Here is a 13,605-nt window from a genome sequence, read left to right as displayed (position 1 = left end):
AGTCACCGTCCCTGGCAGTATTAAAGGAATGACTGGACGTGGTACTCATGCCTAGGTGACATGCTGGGCTTTGGTCACAGGTTGGCCCGGACGACCCGAGGTCCTTTCCAGGCCACTCTGTGATGCTGTGGATCCTCCCGGCCGCCAGGGGGCGCCATCCCGCCCGCTCGCCCCTCGTGACGCACTTCTCTGCCCCGTGCCCATGACGTCTCTGCCACGCGACGCGGCGCGGCGCGCTCCGAGCCTCCCCCGGAAGCGCCGCCCCGCTCCCGGCGTTCCGCCGCGCTCCGGGCGCCGCTCCCGGCCCGTCCCGGCCCGGCCGCCCGTCCCGCCGCCGGCAGCATGCTGGAGCCGCCGCCCGCGGAGCCGCCGCCCGCGGGCAGGGACGTGCGCGACCGCCTCAGCCTCTGGGACCGCCGCCCGCAGCCCACCGCGCCGCTCAGCGACCGCCAGACCGACTCGGTGCTGGAGCTGAAGGCGGCGGCCGAGAACCTGCCGGTGCCTGCCGAGGTGAGGCGGCGGCGCTGCCCGGTCCGGAGGGGCGGAGGGCGGGAGCGAGGGCGGGAGTGGCCGCGGTGCCACGTCGTCAGGCGGGCGGCGGTGACGGCCCAGAGCGGCTGGGCCTGCGGGGCCGCGGCCGCTGCTGCGGGGGGCTCAGCTGCGCTTCGCGTTCTGGGTCGCGCCCGCAGCCGCGTCCCCAAGCTCCCCCCTCCGTCCCTCGGGAGGGCTCCCTCTCTGGGAGCCTCCTGCCGCCCTGCCTGGCAGGGGTTTGTGAGGTAGCGGTGGGAGCTTTCCCCGAGAATCCACGGGCTTTCTCTGCCCGCCCTCGCCGCTTCCCTCAGACTACCGGCATTTCACCTGCTGAAGTTGGGAACTTCAGTCGTGAAGTTCATTCTTTTGGTCTTAAATTGATCCTTACTAATGCATGGCTTCTGGCGCCAACGTTATTTCCTGGTACGAATTGCAGGCTCTCGATTGAGATGAGGAAAGCCAGGAATAGGGGTAAAAACGTTAATAATTTGTCAGCACCATAGAATACATGGCCTCCCACGGTGTAAAATTCCAAACTCTGATAAAGTGATTACTTATGAACGTTCCCTTTTCTGCAAAGGGGAATGGAACAGAATGCTTGCATTCCTAAGTGCACTTTTCAGGAGAGGATTTGTATTTAAACAGGATTGTAGTGTAAGATAAGTGCCATAAAATCAACAAAGCCTGCTCTCAGCAAGTATCTGAAAGCTCAGAACTGCAAAAGGGAGAGTATAAAGCCATTCCTTCCTCAAATGCACCTGCTTCATTTAATCCTTCCTGGTTGTGCTTTTTTGTGTCAGCAGAATGCAAAAAGTAAATATTGGCAGGCATCCAAAATGATTGTAGAAGGATATCCTGCTGCCAGAGGATGTTTTTAAGGATCTAAACCAGCTTTGCAACAAGGCAGGTACTGTATTTGCCAGTGAGGACAGCAGCAAAGCCAAGACATTGAGTTCTTCAGAGACCTGGGACAGTGTTGTGTCAGCTGTCCTGAAACAGCAGGCTCTGATGGATTCACCTTTCCCTCTGTATTAGACACCAGAGGAACCCTGGCTGCCCTGCTGGGGTCAGCCCTGTTTTGGGTGGAGAGGTGTGTGGAAGTTGGACAATATATAGCAATCTGGTTTTTTCTCAAATAGTTGAAATATTGATGGCTCTTTTTCTGTTGGGCTAATATTACCAGGCAGGGAATATTTTACTAAGCGAGTTGTTTTCTAGAGAGATACCAATTCGTAGTTAAGCAGTGTTTTCTGGTTTTACCCTACTGATGTTCTCAGAAAACATACAATTCATCATCATGTAATTGAAGAGGGTATTATATTAGTTAAGTGTATATAACAGTATTTTTCTTCTTGAATTAATTTTTTCCGTATAGACTAATTAGTAGTCTCTGGTTATACTTAAATACAATTTATCTCGAGTTAATTTTTTCCATGTTTTTCTTGCTTAAACAAAATAATTGTGACTAAAAAATAATTCCTGTTCAGCAGAGCTGTTCCTTGTCTTCTGAATAAATTATGACAGCGATCTTGAATTTTCCTTGAATGTCTGGCAAAAAAACCTGACAGTTCCTGTGTGGTGTTTCTAAATATGTGGATGTTGTAGTTGTTGGTGTAATGGTTGGACTCAGTGGTCTCAGAGGTTTTTTCTAAACTTAATGTTTCAGTGATTATCATATTGATAGGTAAAATGTCCATTGCATTTTTTTCTTCAAAAGTAGATGCCTGTAATTTTCTTATCCTATTGCTTTGGATTGCTTTATAGTTGAGCTGCACCTATGAAGGGATTCTCAGTGAGTTATCTGACCAAAGTTTGTGGTGTTTTGTGAGCAGCTGCCCATCGAGGACTTGTGCAGCCTGACGTCCCAGTCGCTGCCTGTTCTGCTGACAGCTGCCGTGCCAGAATCCACAGAGGATGTCCTTCTGAAGGGATTTGCAGCACTAGGGATGGAGGATGAAAGAATTGAAACAGCACAGCAGGTAAGTGAATGACCTCCAAGATGCAGTGATCTTCAGAGAATTCTGGTAGTTTCTGTGTGTCTCACCTAGCTTTTGGTGGGTTTGCTAAACCTTTTGGGCTGTTTTCAAGATGCATAAGGGGGAGCTTGGGGGGAAAAAAACACTGAAGTCTTAGCTCTGAAGTGGCAGGTACTTTTTGCATTTGGAGTGGAAACTAATGTGAGAATAAGGCACCCCTTCAGTAAAGTGGTGTTGCTCTTGAAGTAGAAGAACCTACGCTATCTAATGTGATACCCTTGTTCTTGTGCAAATAAAGCCAGATGAAATCTAGTCTTTACCATTTTAACTCAGTGAAGGAATAGAATGGAGTATTTCAGTTGGAATGGACCCACAGTGAGGAATTAGTTTCCTAGATTAATAACTGAATTCTGAAACAGCTCTGTTTTTAACAAAAGCTCATCTTCATTTCATAGATCATAGATTTGATTTTTTTTAATTGATTGCATGTGATATCTATATTGTTCACACCATAAAATCTCTTCTAGTTCTTCTCCTGGTTTGCTCAGGTGCAAACACAGATGGATCAAGATGAAGGTGCCAAGTATAGGTACGTGCTCTTCCTCAGTTCTTTTCACTAGAAGCAGTTCCACCCTTGAAGGACTTCATCTTGTCCATTAATGTTACCACATGCTCACATTCAGCTGGTGGGGAGTGGGGGAATGTGTGGGAGCAGCTGAGGCTTTCCAAGGCTGTGTGCCTCACTCCCAAAGGCCACTGCCCAAGTGGCAGAGCAGTTAAGGGGATGCAGATTTCCTTCTGAACTGCCCAGTATAGGCAGGTGGAAATTAGTTTTGGCTTACAGACAGGGCTGTAGACAAAGGCAGTCTAAGAGCTTTCCTATGATTTTTCAATTGCTGCTGCTATTGGAATGTCATCCTCTGATTGTGACTAAAAAATAATAAATATCTGTGTAAGCAGATGTGGCTGGTGGTAATTTCTGTTGTCACCATTTGGCTCATCAGTCACTATGGTTGTCATTCTGTATCTACATTCCCTGCATTCCTTGACACTTTGCTCAACTCCAGTTTAGAGTCTTGCCATTCTCATCTGTTTCTGTGTAACTGACTTTTCCATCAGGCTCAGCAGAACCCTTTCCCTCTGACTTCAACAGTTACTCCTTGGAAATCTGAAGTACAGCTAAATGGCTTACCTACATCTGCTCGTGGCTTTTATAGAAACTGGCTTCTGTTTAGACTTGCCCTTGGCCACAAGGAGATGCTGCTGTACTCCCTCTTCAGTTCTTCCTCTGCTTTTCTTTGGGCTATTTCTTTCTCTTTTGCTCTGACATTTGAGGACATGACTTTTCTTAAAAGCAGAGGGTGAGGCATATACTGATCCTGTGATCTGCTCATTAAGAACCTACAAGGAGTAGCAGGCTTGCACTTTGTCAGTTGGCATGTTTGTAACGGTGCACGCAGGTGCTCAAATGTTCCATGGATGCACAGTGGTTTGTAGGATGGCCAGTATGCTATTCTCTGCAGGAATCCAAAGGTGCAGAAGGAAAATGAATAATTTCTTTGCCTGTTGCACATGGATACAGGGAATTGCATTACTTGCAGCTTTGTACATGGTAAAGTAGAACTCTGAAGTTTTAGCTGACATCCAACAGTAATTAATTTTTAATATGCTTTAGATAAGCTGAATGCTTGACATAACATCTAGTATCATTTAGAGGTTTTGTCTGCATTGAGCCTTGGACAAATCTGGTGACACTAGACACTCGATCTATTTCATCTAAGCCTCTTTCAATCCTCACAGTAAGTTTTGAATCCTCTAGATAATTTCAGCTACTTCAGGAGAGAAAAAGTAATTTCTAAATGGAAAGTGAAAATGAGTAGAAGAGACCCAAATTAACATGCCTGTTGGGAGCAAGGCAGGTAGAATTTGGCTGCTTGCAGAAGTCAGTGTGTTTGTGCTGCCCATTTAGACAGTATTCACATGCTCCAGACCAGCTGTGGTGCAAGCTGCTGCTTTCTAGGTAGGCTTGCTGTAAGGAATGTCAGGGAGATGGAGTAGCTATTCCAGATCCTTCAGCTCTGTTATTTCTGAGATAATGAAACATCTGCTTTTTGTGCACTCTTGCTTGATGCAAGTGATCTCCTATTCCTGGAAGGAGAAGAGTGGTGGCAATGTCCCTGCAGGCAGCTGGATTTGCAAATACAGAAAGGGAAATTTTACTTCTGTTATCTGTTGATTCTCTTTTTTCTAGACAGATGAGGGATTACTTGTCTGGCTTTCAGGAGCAGTGTGATGCTATCTTGGATGATGTGAATAGTGCCCTTCAGCACTTGGAGTCACTGCAAAAACAGTATCTTTTTGTGTCCACAAAGACAGGAACACTGCATGAGGCCTGTGAACAGCTTTTGAAAGAGCAGGTAATCTTTGATGGAAGGATTACTAGGAGCTGCTAAGACATCTTAAATGACAGTTTCATTTTCTTGGGCTGGGAAAACATGTGAGCTGTGGTAACAATGCATCCATTTGCTTTGGACCGACCTAATTTTTTGGGAGTGTTTCACCTGAAACTGGGGTGTCAGGCTCTGCAGTCAAATATTCAGTATGTGTCAATATATGTTTTAATGAAGAAAGTTAGCTGAGGGCAGTTTTTGTAACTGATGCCTGACTAATGCAAACTGTATTGGAATTAATAATTCATATCATTTGCAGAAATATTTTGAGCTGCTTTCTGCAAGATCCTTAAAGTTGGGAACTTATTTCCCAGATACTTTCTTTTCCTGATGAACTGCTGCAACAGTGATACAACGAATGGTTTTTTTCATAGTCAGACTGGATAAGAGATGTTTTAAGACTCCAGTCCTGAGATACAGGATTTTTACAATTCTCCGTAATACTGATGGCAGCACTGCTGTTTGTATGCAGCATTTTCTGTGGGATACTGACAAACCTGTAGTGTATATTATTTTAAATACACTACTGAAAATAATGTGTCAGTCTCTGGCAAAAGAGCAAGAGAGCACTGGTGTATTTTGCATCTTTTGTTGTACTTAATTAGTTGCAAGTTGCTTGGAGCTATTGAGCAATGGTGTGTGCTGAAAGCTGAAAGGGAGGCTTAATAATTTTATACATTACATATTATATACACGTGTGTTTATATATATATATATATATGTATGTGTATATATATATATATATATATATATATATATTTAAGCCATCTTGCTAGGTTGATAATTTTCTTTTATTTATTGTTTCTTTAATAGTCAGAACTTGTTGACCTGGCTGAAAATATCCAGCAGAAACTTTCTTACTTTAATGAGCTGGAAAATATCAACACTGTAAGTATTATTTCATTGTTAATAGTCTTAGAAAATGAAAGTATACCAGTCTGTTGAACTTAGTCACCAACAGTAATGTGCTTAGGTTCCTTACAATGATGCTTTGTCTTGTTTTCCAAAGAAATTGAATTCCCCTACGCTGTCCGTGAACAGTGAAGGATTCATTCCCATGCTGGCTAAGCTTGATGATTGTATTGCATATATTTCATCACATGTAAGTCATTCTGTATTTTTGGTTAAACATGTCACAACTATGTGTTCATACTTTTGTAATGGTTTTTTTTTTCCTATAAGAAGTTTTCTATGCCAAATAGGAAAGAAGTTAAGGATGGTGCTTTATAAATGTAGGAAATTTTTATTGAATATACTTATTATTCTTCTTAAGTTTTGTAAAATAATGCTTTTAGTTTGTACAAGCTGGCTAGTTATGTATTTTAAGTTTTGATAAATTTTTGACTCTTACTATTTCTATTTAAAATGGATGTTTTTTTTCTTTCTTTCAGCCAAATTTTAAAGACTATCCTGTATATTTGACAAAGTTTAAACAATGCCTTTCTAAAGCTATGCACCTTATCAAGACATACACTGTGAATACACTACAGAACCTCACAACCCAGTTAATGAAAAGGGTAAGGTGAACCAGCAAGTGGGAAGTGGAGCTGTACTGAAATGTCTATTATAACATCAAAGAGTTCTCTTTTTTTGAAGGTGGGATGTGTCAGCAGATTTTTGTGAAAATAGGTCGGGGCAAACACTATGGTGTTTGTGTAGGTTGTCCAATACTCAGCCAAGAATGAGGGAGATCTAGTGATCCAAAAGATTTAAAAGTAGGAATAATTAAAAAATGATGGAAATTGAAGAAGATGAAGTCAGTGAATTGAAGTAGGTGAGCAGTAAGCTAGTGAAGGCCAGGGATGGATGAAGGACTGTGTTAGAGACACCAGATGGCCAGACAGTTGCTTTCCTGAACCAGAGTGTGCACTGGAGCTCTGAACTGTCTGCTGGTGTGTTGCCAAATGGGGAAGGTACACAAGAGAAATAGAAGTACTGTGGTGTTTTGTTTTGGAGATGGATTGCTTTGGAGACAGAGAGAGATTAAAGGGAATACTTGAAAAAAGTGTACAGGAGCTGGGTGTTACTGGATGGTAATTGTAAAGCACAGCTCTGAGTTCATACCATGATCATTTCGGTATTACATTCCAGTAAGTATTCTTGGGTGCTCTTGGTCATGTAAATGTTTATTTCTTCTGCAGTGTTTTGTGTGGCTGCAGATAACAACTGTGCCAGGTTCCTGTTAGTTTTCCAGCATTTTTTGTTTCGGTTTAAAGTGTTGACAGTGATGCTAGAGTGTCCCAGGGAAGAGACACCCTGTCCAGGTGTTTACTCCCCCTCACTCCAGGGAGATGTAGGCATAAATGTGAGCAGGGAGGTTTTTTTGGTCACATTAAAATGTTGATAGTCTCATGCTGCAGTGTTCTGGCAGAGCAGAAGGGGGAGAGGAGTGTCTCTTCCTATGCACTGATTCTTTCTCCAAATAATTGTGTACCTTGTGCTCAGTTCTATTACAGGCAAACTTGGTGTCCTTAGGGATAATCAGTGAAACTGAAAGATACTAGAATTGAGAACTGGCACACCAAAAAGAAGGGAATTTTAGGCAGTGTTCATGGAAACTTGTGGAAGAGTACTCATGGAGTGAAGATCTTGGTTAAGTGTCATTGAACATTTTTTGTTTGGTACAAAGCTAGGTTTTATTAAAAAAAGGTATCATAGCTTGGTTTGATGCCAGTGGATTGCCCTGACTGAGCTGAATTTAAACAAAATTGAACATCTTTGATAATCAGCATGTCTACAGAAAGAAGTGTGTAACCTATTTTTTGGATTTGAATTGCTGCTTAGGACTTTTAAGTCAGGAAAGATATGTCTTTTAAGAGTCAGATGACCTTTTCCTTTCCATGTACATGGGGGTTTTGTGAATATTTTGTATACTTTGAAACATTAAATGGCTACTTCTGCTAGAAGTGCAGTACTAGACCAGTGTTTTTTAGTTGTGATCAAGTGTTGAGTTTTCCTATTGTAAAAGAACAAGACTGTCAGGACTGGAAAGGGGAGTGAGATCTGGATGTTCTTTGGTGATGCACGCATGTGAGTGGAGGTTTTGATGTGACTTTATAAAAGGATGATGAGGTTGCTCACAGGGATGAAAATAGGAGGTGAGGATGTTTTCTTGTCCCCATCATGTTTCTGAAGGAGACCATCTCTTCTCTCTCACTTCAGTAGGGATAAGGAGAGGAAAGCTTGGTGTTTAAACTGGGTCTTTGTTCTGCTTTGTTAGTGCTAGAATTTGTCTTAAGTTCAAGCTGTCTGCCCCACTGGGCTGAGGAGCTGTAGGGGGAGCTGCCTCAAGACTTGACATTCTGGTTGTAACTTGAATGCAAGCTGAAACTTAGCTTCTCTGCCTTGGGAACAGCAGATAAAAGGGAAACTTGTTCCATTTTAGTACTACATATTAAGGACCAACAATCACTACTTCTCTGGCAGGTCCAGAGAAAATTTTTGTCTCTAATGGAGAATGTCATAATTACTGAAAATGTTCATTTTCCTGTGGAGGCTGTTGGATGAAATGCTTGGGTTGGGTTTTGTTCTTCCATCTGACTTTAAATTCTGAAACCAGTATGCCTTTGTTGGTGGGAAGTGGCAAAGAGCTGTTTCACTGGAAGCATAAGCATAAACAGCCAATACCCTGTTTTAGAGCCTAATTATCTCAGCCATTATATACTAGAAGCCAAATATAGTATTTTGCTTTTTAACCAATTACTCATCTCTTCTTTCAGGATCCTTCAGCTGTGCCAAATTCTGACAATGCCTTCACGCTGTTTTATGTGAAATTCAGAGCAGCTGCTCCCAAAGTCAGAGTAAGTAGCTGGTAACTAACTTTTAAAAAGGAAATTATGAAAATGAGGCTTGAATTTATTAGTGTGAATGCAGGGATTGCATATTGTGCAAATGTGAATGTCCAAAGATTGCATATTGTATCCGTGCAAAAATACCACAAACTGTTTTCCAATTACTACAAAAAAGTGATTTACTGATAATACTTCTTTCTCTGTTTTTTTTTTTTGAGTAGACTCTTATTGAACAAGTAGAGCAAAGATCTGAAAAAATGCCAGAGTGAGTATGTCTACGTAATTTATCTTCAACAATTTTAAGTTTTGAAAATATTTACTTTTGTTTAGGTACTGTTAAACACATTATTTGTTTAAAAGAAAGTTTTAAAAATTGAAGTTACATAGACCTAAAGAGGGTATTAGAATGCGTTTTACGTGTGCCAGAAAATGATCTTCAGGATGCAGTTACTGTTTTAATTTCTTGGCTAGGTATCAGCAAGTTCTCAATGAAATCCATCAATGTTACCTTGACCAGCGGGAGCTGTTGCTTGGTCCAAGTATCGCTAGCACTGTTACAGAATTAACCAGTCAGAATAACAGAGATCATTGTGCTCTGGTAGGTAAAGTAGTCATGTGTTGTGAAGGTTTTGTCATGTTTTAATCCTCTCTCCCCCAGGAAAAATGAACTTACTTAATTCAGTCATTTACATGCAGAATTGTTACTGTTGTCTGTGAGTTTGAATCATTAACATTCTACTAATATTTTCAAGCCATACATGTTTTGTTTCTGTAAAGACTCCACCCTGTTACAAACCTCACAGAGGGGGGAGGATATAAAAGAAGCATAAAATGTGGTTACTTCAATTTCAGAAACAAAAAAGGAACAGAAGTTGTACAGTGACCTTTTATTTGGCTAGTAACATCTTTTCAGCCCATACTCTTAGACTTCATCTTGTTGCTTTTGAATTTTACAAACCTTCAGTTTAATCATAGCTGTAATAATCACAGCACAATATATAATAATCATACTTCTAATATCTCTTGTGATACTGATGCAAGGAAAAGAATTTAATAATCAAGTATTTGTATTTCTGTGAATACAGGTACGAAGTGGTTGTGCCTTTATGGTCCATGTATGCCAGGATGAACACCAGCTTTACAATGAGTTCTTCACAAAACCAACACCAAAACTGGAGTAGGTGGTAGATGCTGGTTTTGTATTACTGGATGTTGTATTTAGTGTGTTGTGATGTAGCAGACAATATTTTGTGGCAAACAGGGCTGTGTTCAAATGGTTTGATAAGAACTAGCAGGATAAAAAATACAGCTCAATCACTTCTAGTGTCAGAATTTGATGTTCTTGTGTTTTCTTCTTTCTTCAAGCAAAGCTGATAGTTCCCATTCTCCATAAGTAATCTTTGCAAATGCTCTGTAGATAGTCTGAAAGAGTTAAAGATATTCAGGTTCTTTGAAAATAGCTGTAGAAGTCCACAGCTCTCAGCTGTTTTTGCACAGCCTGTTGCACTAGTGCTTTCATTTGCTTCAGTCTGAAGTTAGGCTGATGAACTCCAGCTATTTTTCTGGAAGGATTTAATGAACTGCCCTTACTGTCAAGGAATGTTTGCGTGTTTCCTGTATTTGGGCTGAACAGAAGGCAGGGTAGTAGATGCCTGACAAGAGCAGTGTCCCAATCTCCTGTGCCTAAACTTAAAAGAGGGGCAGGTTGCTGCTTCACACAGTAATTGCAATGTAAAAGTATTGTTAAGTTTTTTACAACAAACCTGTAATGGTAAAGCAATTGAATAGATTATGCCCCTCCTCCAGTTTTCTGGTATGTTTTAGTACTGATACTTGATTTTGAAATTTGGGTAGGTCATGTTCCCTTGCTATAAAGTTCCTAACTTAAGTGTATTCCTATTAGTGTAAGTCTAACTTATTAGTGACTAAGCAAGACACTGGTTTTGAGTGTTGCGATGTCTTAAATTGAGTGCAGCCTACGTTAAACAAGTGTGTAACCTGAAAAAAAGACTGCCCAGTACCCTCCCCATCCTTCAAAGCTAAAGGAAAACCAAAACTGCATAAAGCCTCACTAGAGATAAACCACAGTGCCAGACTGGGCCCAGTCTTTTCTGAGGAATTGTGGCCTTGTGTGGGGCATGCTCAGAATTTGAGGTGACTGAAATAAATTTGCTTAAGAATCAGTTTAGCTATCTCAGTCCAAATCCTGGGCTAAACATCCCTAATTGAAATCAGTGTAAAATGTTGTTCAGCCAGAAGTCTTGTCACTAGTGCTATTCACACCAAGAATGATAATAGACTTCTGGGTTTTTTTTAAATTTTGATGGAATGTAATTACCTCATTTCCTAAGAACTTGCTTCCTTTTTTTTTTGCCCACATCTAAATAAAATATCTTTTAAAAATGTTTCAAATAGTAGCTACTTTATTAGGTTTCTTTTAGCATAATACATGGCCTCATTTTCTTTTCTGCAGTGCTAAGGTGCTCTGAAGAAATTACAGCCAGGTGTCTATGTAGAGATAAGAGTTTACCAAAACTCTACCCAGGAGTAGAGATCTGAGATTGAGTATTGTACTTAATAATAAGGCTGGTGAAACTTTTTTTTTTGTTCTGCTTTTAGCATGGAGAGTTACTGTTTTATCAAGTTGCTTATAGTGCTATAGGATGCAAAGGAAGAGGATTCAAAATGTTTCTTCTGCGTATTTTTCATGAGCATTTTTGTTCCCAGTCTGAGGAACTGAAGTGTCATTGTCCTATTGACAGACATTTTTTGTGAATTAGAAAAAAACAAATAGTGCAGTAAACTCAATATCTTTATCACACTGTCATTATTCAGTGTTCTTGATGTTTATATTTCCAACTCTAGAAATTTACTTGAATTTTCAGCTACTGGCAATAGCATTAGTGCCTAATATGTGGTTAGTGAGGGGAGCATTGAGAATGGGAAAAATGTCTAGAGTGAGTGCTGTTGATGTCTTAATCAGGATATGCACCACTTTGAACATGAAAGAAAAAAATCCATGGAAGTGGGATTTCTGGTGTGTCACTGTATTGATATCATAACTTCAGTTAGATTGGAAAGTCTGTTCTGAGATGTTGGTAGCTATGACAGAAAACATTACCAAGCTTCTCCTCCTGCATCCCTCTTTGTCTGCTCCTGATTCTAATACACTGTTCAATCCTTGCAATCAGATGAGCCTTTTCTCAAGGGAAAATTTGGGTTATGATTCTGAGCTCAGCAAGAACATTTTCTTACACAGAAGCCAAGTGAACCAGGTTGCAGCATCTTCCCTTTGTGACAGGTTGAGTTGATTGGTTTGTATAGATTTTTTTTTAGTTTATTTGGGTTTTAAAAAATTTATTTTAAAATTATTTAAAAGCTGTAACACCATGTTTAAGCAGTTGATATGCCACATCCTTTAAAACAAAAACTTTTCCTACTTTGTAGGAAACAGTGGGTTTATGTCTTAAACAGTCTTGTCTGAAGTCTTCTATGACACTTGTTTTTTCACCCTCTTTTCAAAAATCTTTGCCACAAAATAATCTATGTTTGTGATAAAATTTTCTTTTGCTTTCGGGGGATCCTAAAATTATTTTGCTTTGTTTTATTTTTTCTTCATAGTGAACTCTTGGAGAAGTTGTGTCTTTCATTGTATGATGTCCTGAGGCCAATGATCATCCATGTCATTCACTTAGAGACACTTTCTGAGCTCTGTGGGATTCTCAAAAATGAGATGCTTGAGGATCATGTACAGAACAATGGTAACTCATAGATTGAAGATTATTATTTTTAAGTGTCTTCTTAACTGATAAAATTATTCAATTGCATAGTCAGAAATTCTAGATGCTTATTTCTTTCTAGTGGATCTTAACCTCATGTTTGACATGTTTGTGTAAAATTAATTATGCTTTTTCATTTATAGTGAAGGTCTGTATATTTGGGTCTGTGCATAACATCATTTTAAGTAATGTACTGATGTTAGTCTTGTTTTCTCTAGATTGTACAACTGCTAGCAAGCATCCACCTCGTGTATATCCATGCACTAGGGTTAATTTAAATTAACTTTTTAAATTAACAAACTACTTTCACTTGGCCCTGCTAATGCATCATCCATGTAGAGCTTTCTGCATAATGGTGATAAAGGAATTTAAACTGATTTTTTTTTTTCAATTCTCCTTAACATCATGTTTCCCAGATTAGAAATTGTAACTTCAGCAGAGGAGTTAAGTAGCAGGGTAGATTTTGGAGTTTTGTAAGTATGCAGAGTCCAAAGTCTCATAGGAGTGAGCCAACCTGGTGTCTCATTTCATAGTATGACCAGTGCATAATGGAATCCTTTCACAGTCTTAATTGCATCAGGCAGTAAATAGAAATCATCCTTGGTACCTTGTATATCACCCAGTGTAGCTGCTTGTCACTGAAGCTGTGCCAGTAGTCATGAAGAATTGTTCACTTTCCTGGAAGTATAATTGTAACACTGTTGGGAATGAGCAAAACTTTGCTGAGGTAATCATTTTTGGCTTATCATAAGAAGTGTCTTACTACTACTTAAATTTGGGCTGATAGAATAATTCTTAAGTTTGATGGGAGCTGCATTGGTTTATCTGTTTTTATCAGCTCCCAACAGTCACACCACAGGTATTGGCTGTGATGGAACCAAAGTCATCTTGCTTTGTTGTTCCTACCAAAATTCCACTTAAGTACCCAGGTCTGAAATAAATAGAACCCTTAATTCTGAGAAGACATCTGATGTCATCAGTGTGAGGTTGCATTTTCATAGCCTAATGAAGATCTGGGGAGCCAAAGCAACTGCAACATGGAGTTCAGTAAATTCCTTGTTTGTCACAAATTTGTCTG

At 40.3% G+C, this 13,605-nt stretch overlaps 1 protein-coding gene across 3 annotated transcripts in view; it reads left to right on the top strand.

Annotated features, from left to right (window-relative positions):
• Nucleotides 1-233: 233 nt before the first annotated feature.
• The window catches only part of COG3 (component of oligomeric golgi complex 3), a 30,878-nt gene continuing 17,506 nt past the window's right edge, over nt 234-13,605 (top strand). The window contains exons 1-12 of one of the 3 annotated variants that reach the window (XM_071448547.1): nt 234-510; nt 2,364-2,510; nt 3,035-3,096; nt 4,759-4,924; nt 5,771-5,845; nt 5,967-6,059; nt 6,349-6,474; nt 8,677-8,757; nt 8,970-9,013; nt 9,220-9,346; nt 9,834-9,925; nt 12,370-12,509. In XM_071448547.1, the coding sequence (XP_071304648.1) occupies nt 343-510; nt 2,364-2,510; nt 3,035-3,096; nt 4,759-4,924; nt 5,771-5,845; nt 5,967-6,059; nt 6,349-6,474; nt 8,677-8,757; nt 8,970-9,013; nt 9,220-9,346; nt 9,834-9,925; nt 12,370-12,509 (1,321 nt within the window). In that variant the 5' untranslated portion in view covers nt 234-342. Of the gene's footprint in view, nt 511-746; nt 955-2,363; nt 2,511-3,034; nt 3,097-4,758; nt 4,925-5,770; nt 5,846-5,966; nt 6,060-6,348; nt 6,475-8,676; nt 8,758-8,969; nt 9,014-9,219; nt 9,347-9,833; nt 9,926-12,369; nt 12,510-13,605 lie in introns of those variants that run through there. The other 2 variants (XM_071448548.1, XM_071448549.1) reach the window with 2 other exon arrangements.

Source organism: Agelaius tricolor, unplaced genomic scaffold (genome assembly GCF_023055355.1).
Source record: "Agelaius tricolor isolate 1412-34295 unplaced genomic scaffold, bAgeTri1.0.p SCAF_26, whole genome shotgun sequence".
Classification (NCBI taxonomy): Eukaryota; Metazoa; Chordata; class Aves; order Passeriformes; family Icteridae; genus Agelaius; species Agelaius tricolor.
This window is presented reverse-complemented; position numbering and strand designations above follow the sequence as displayed.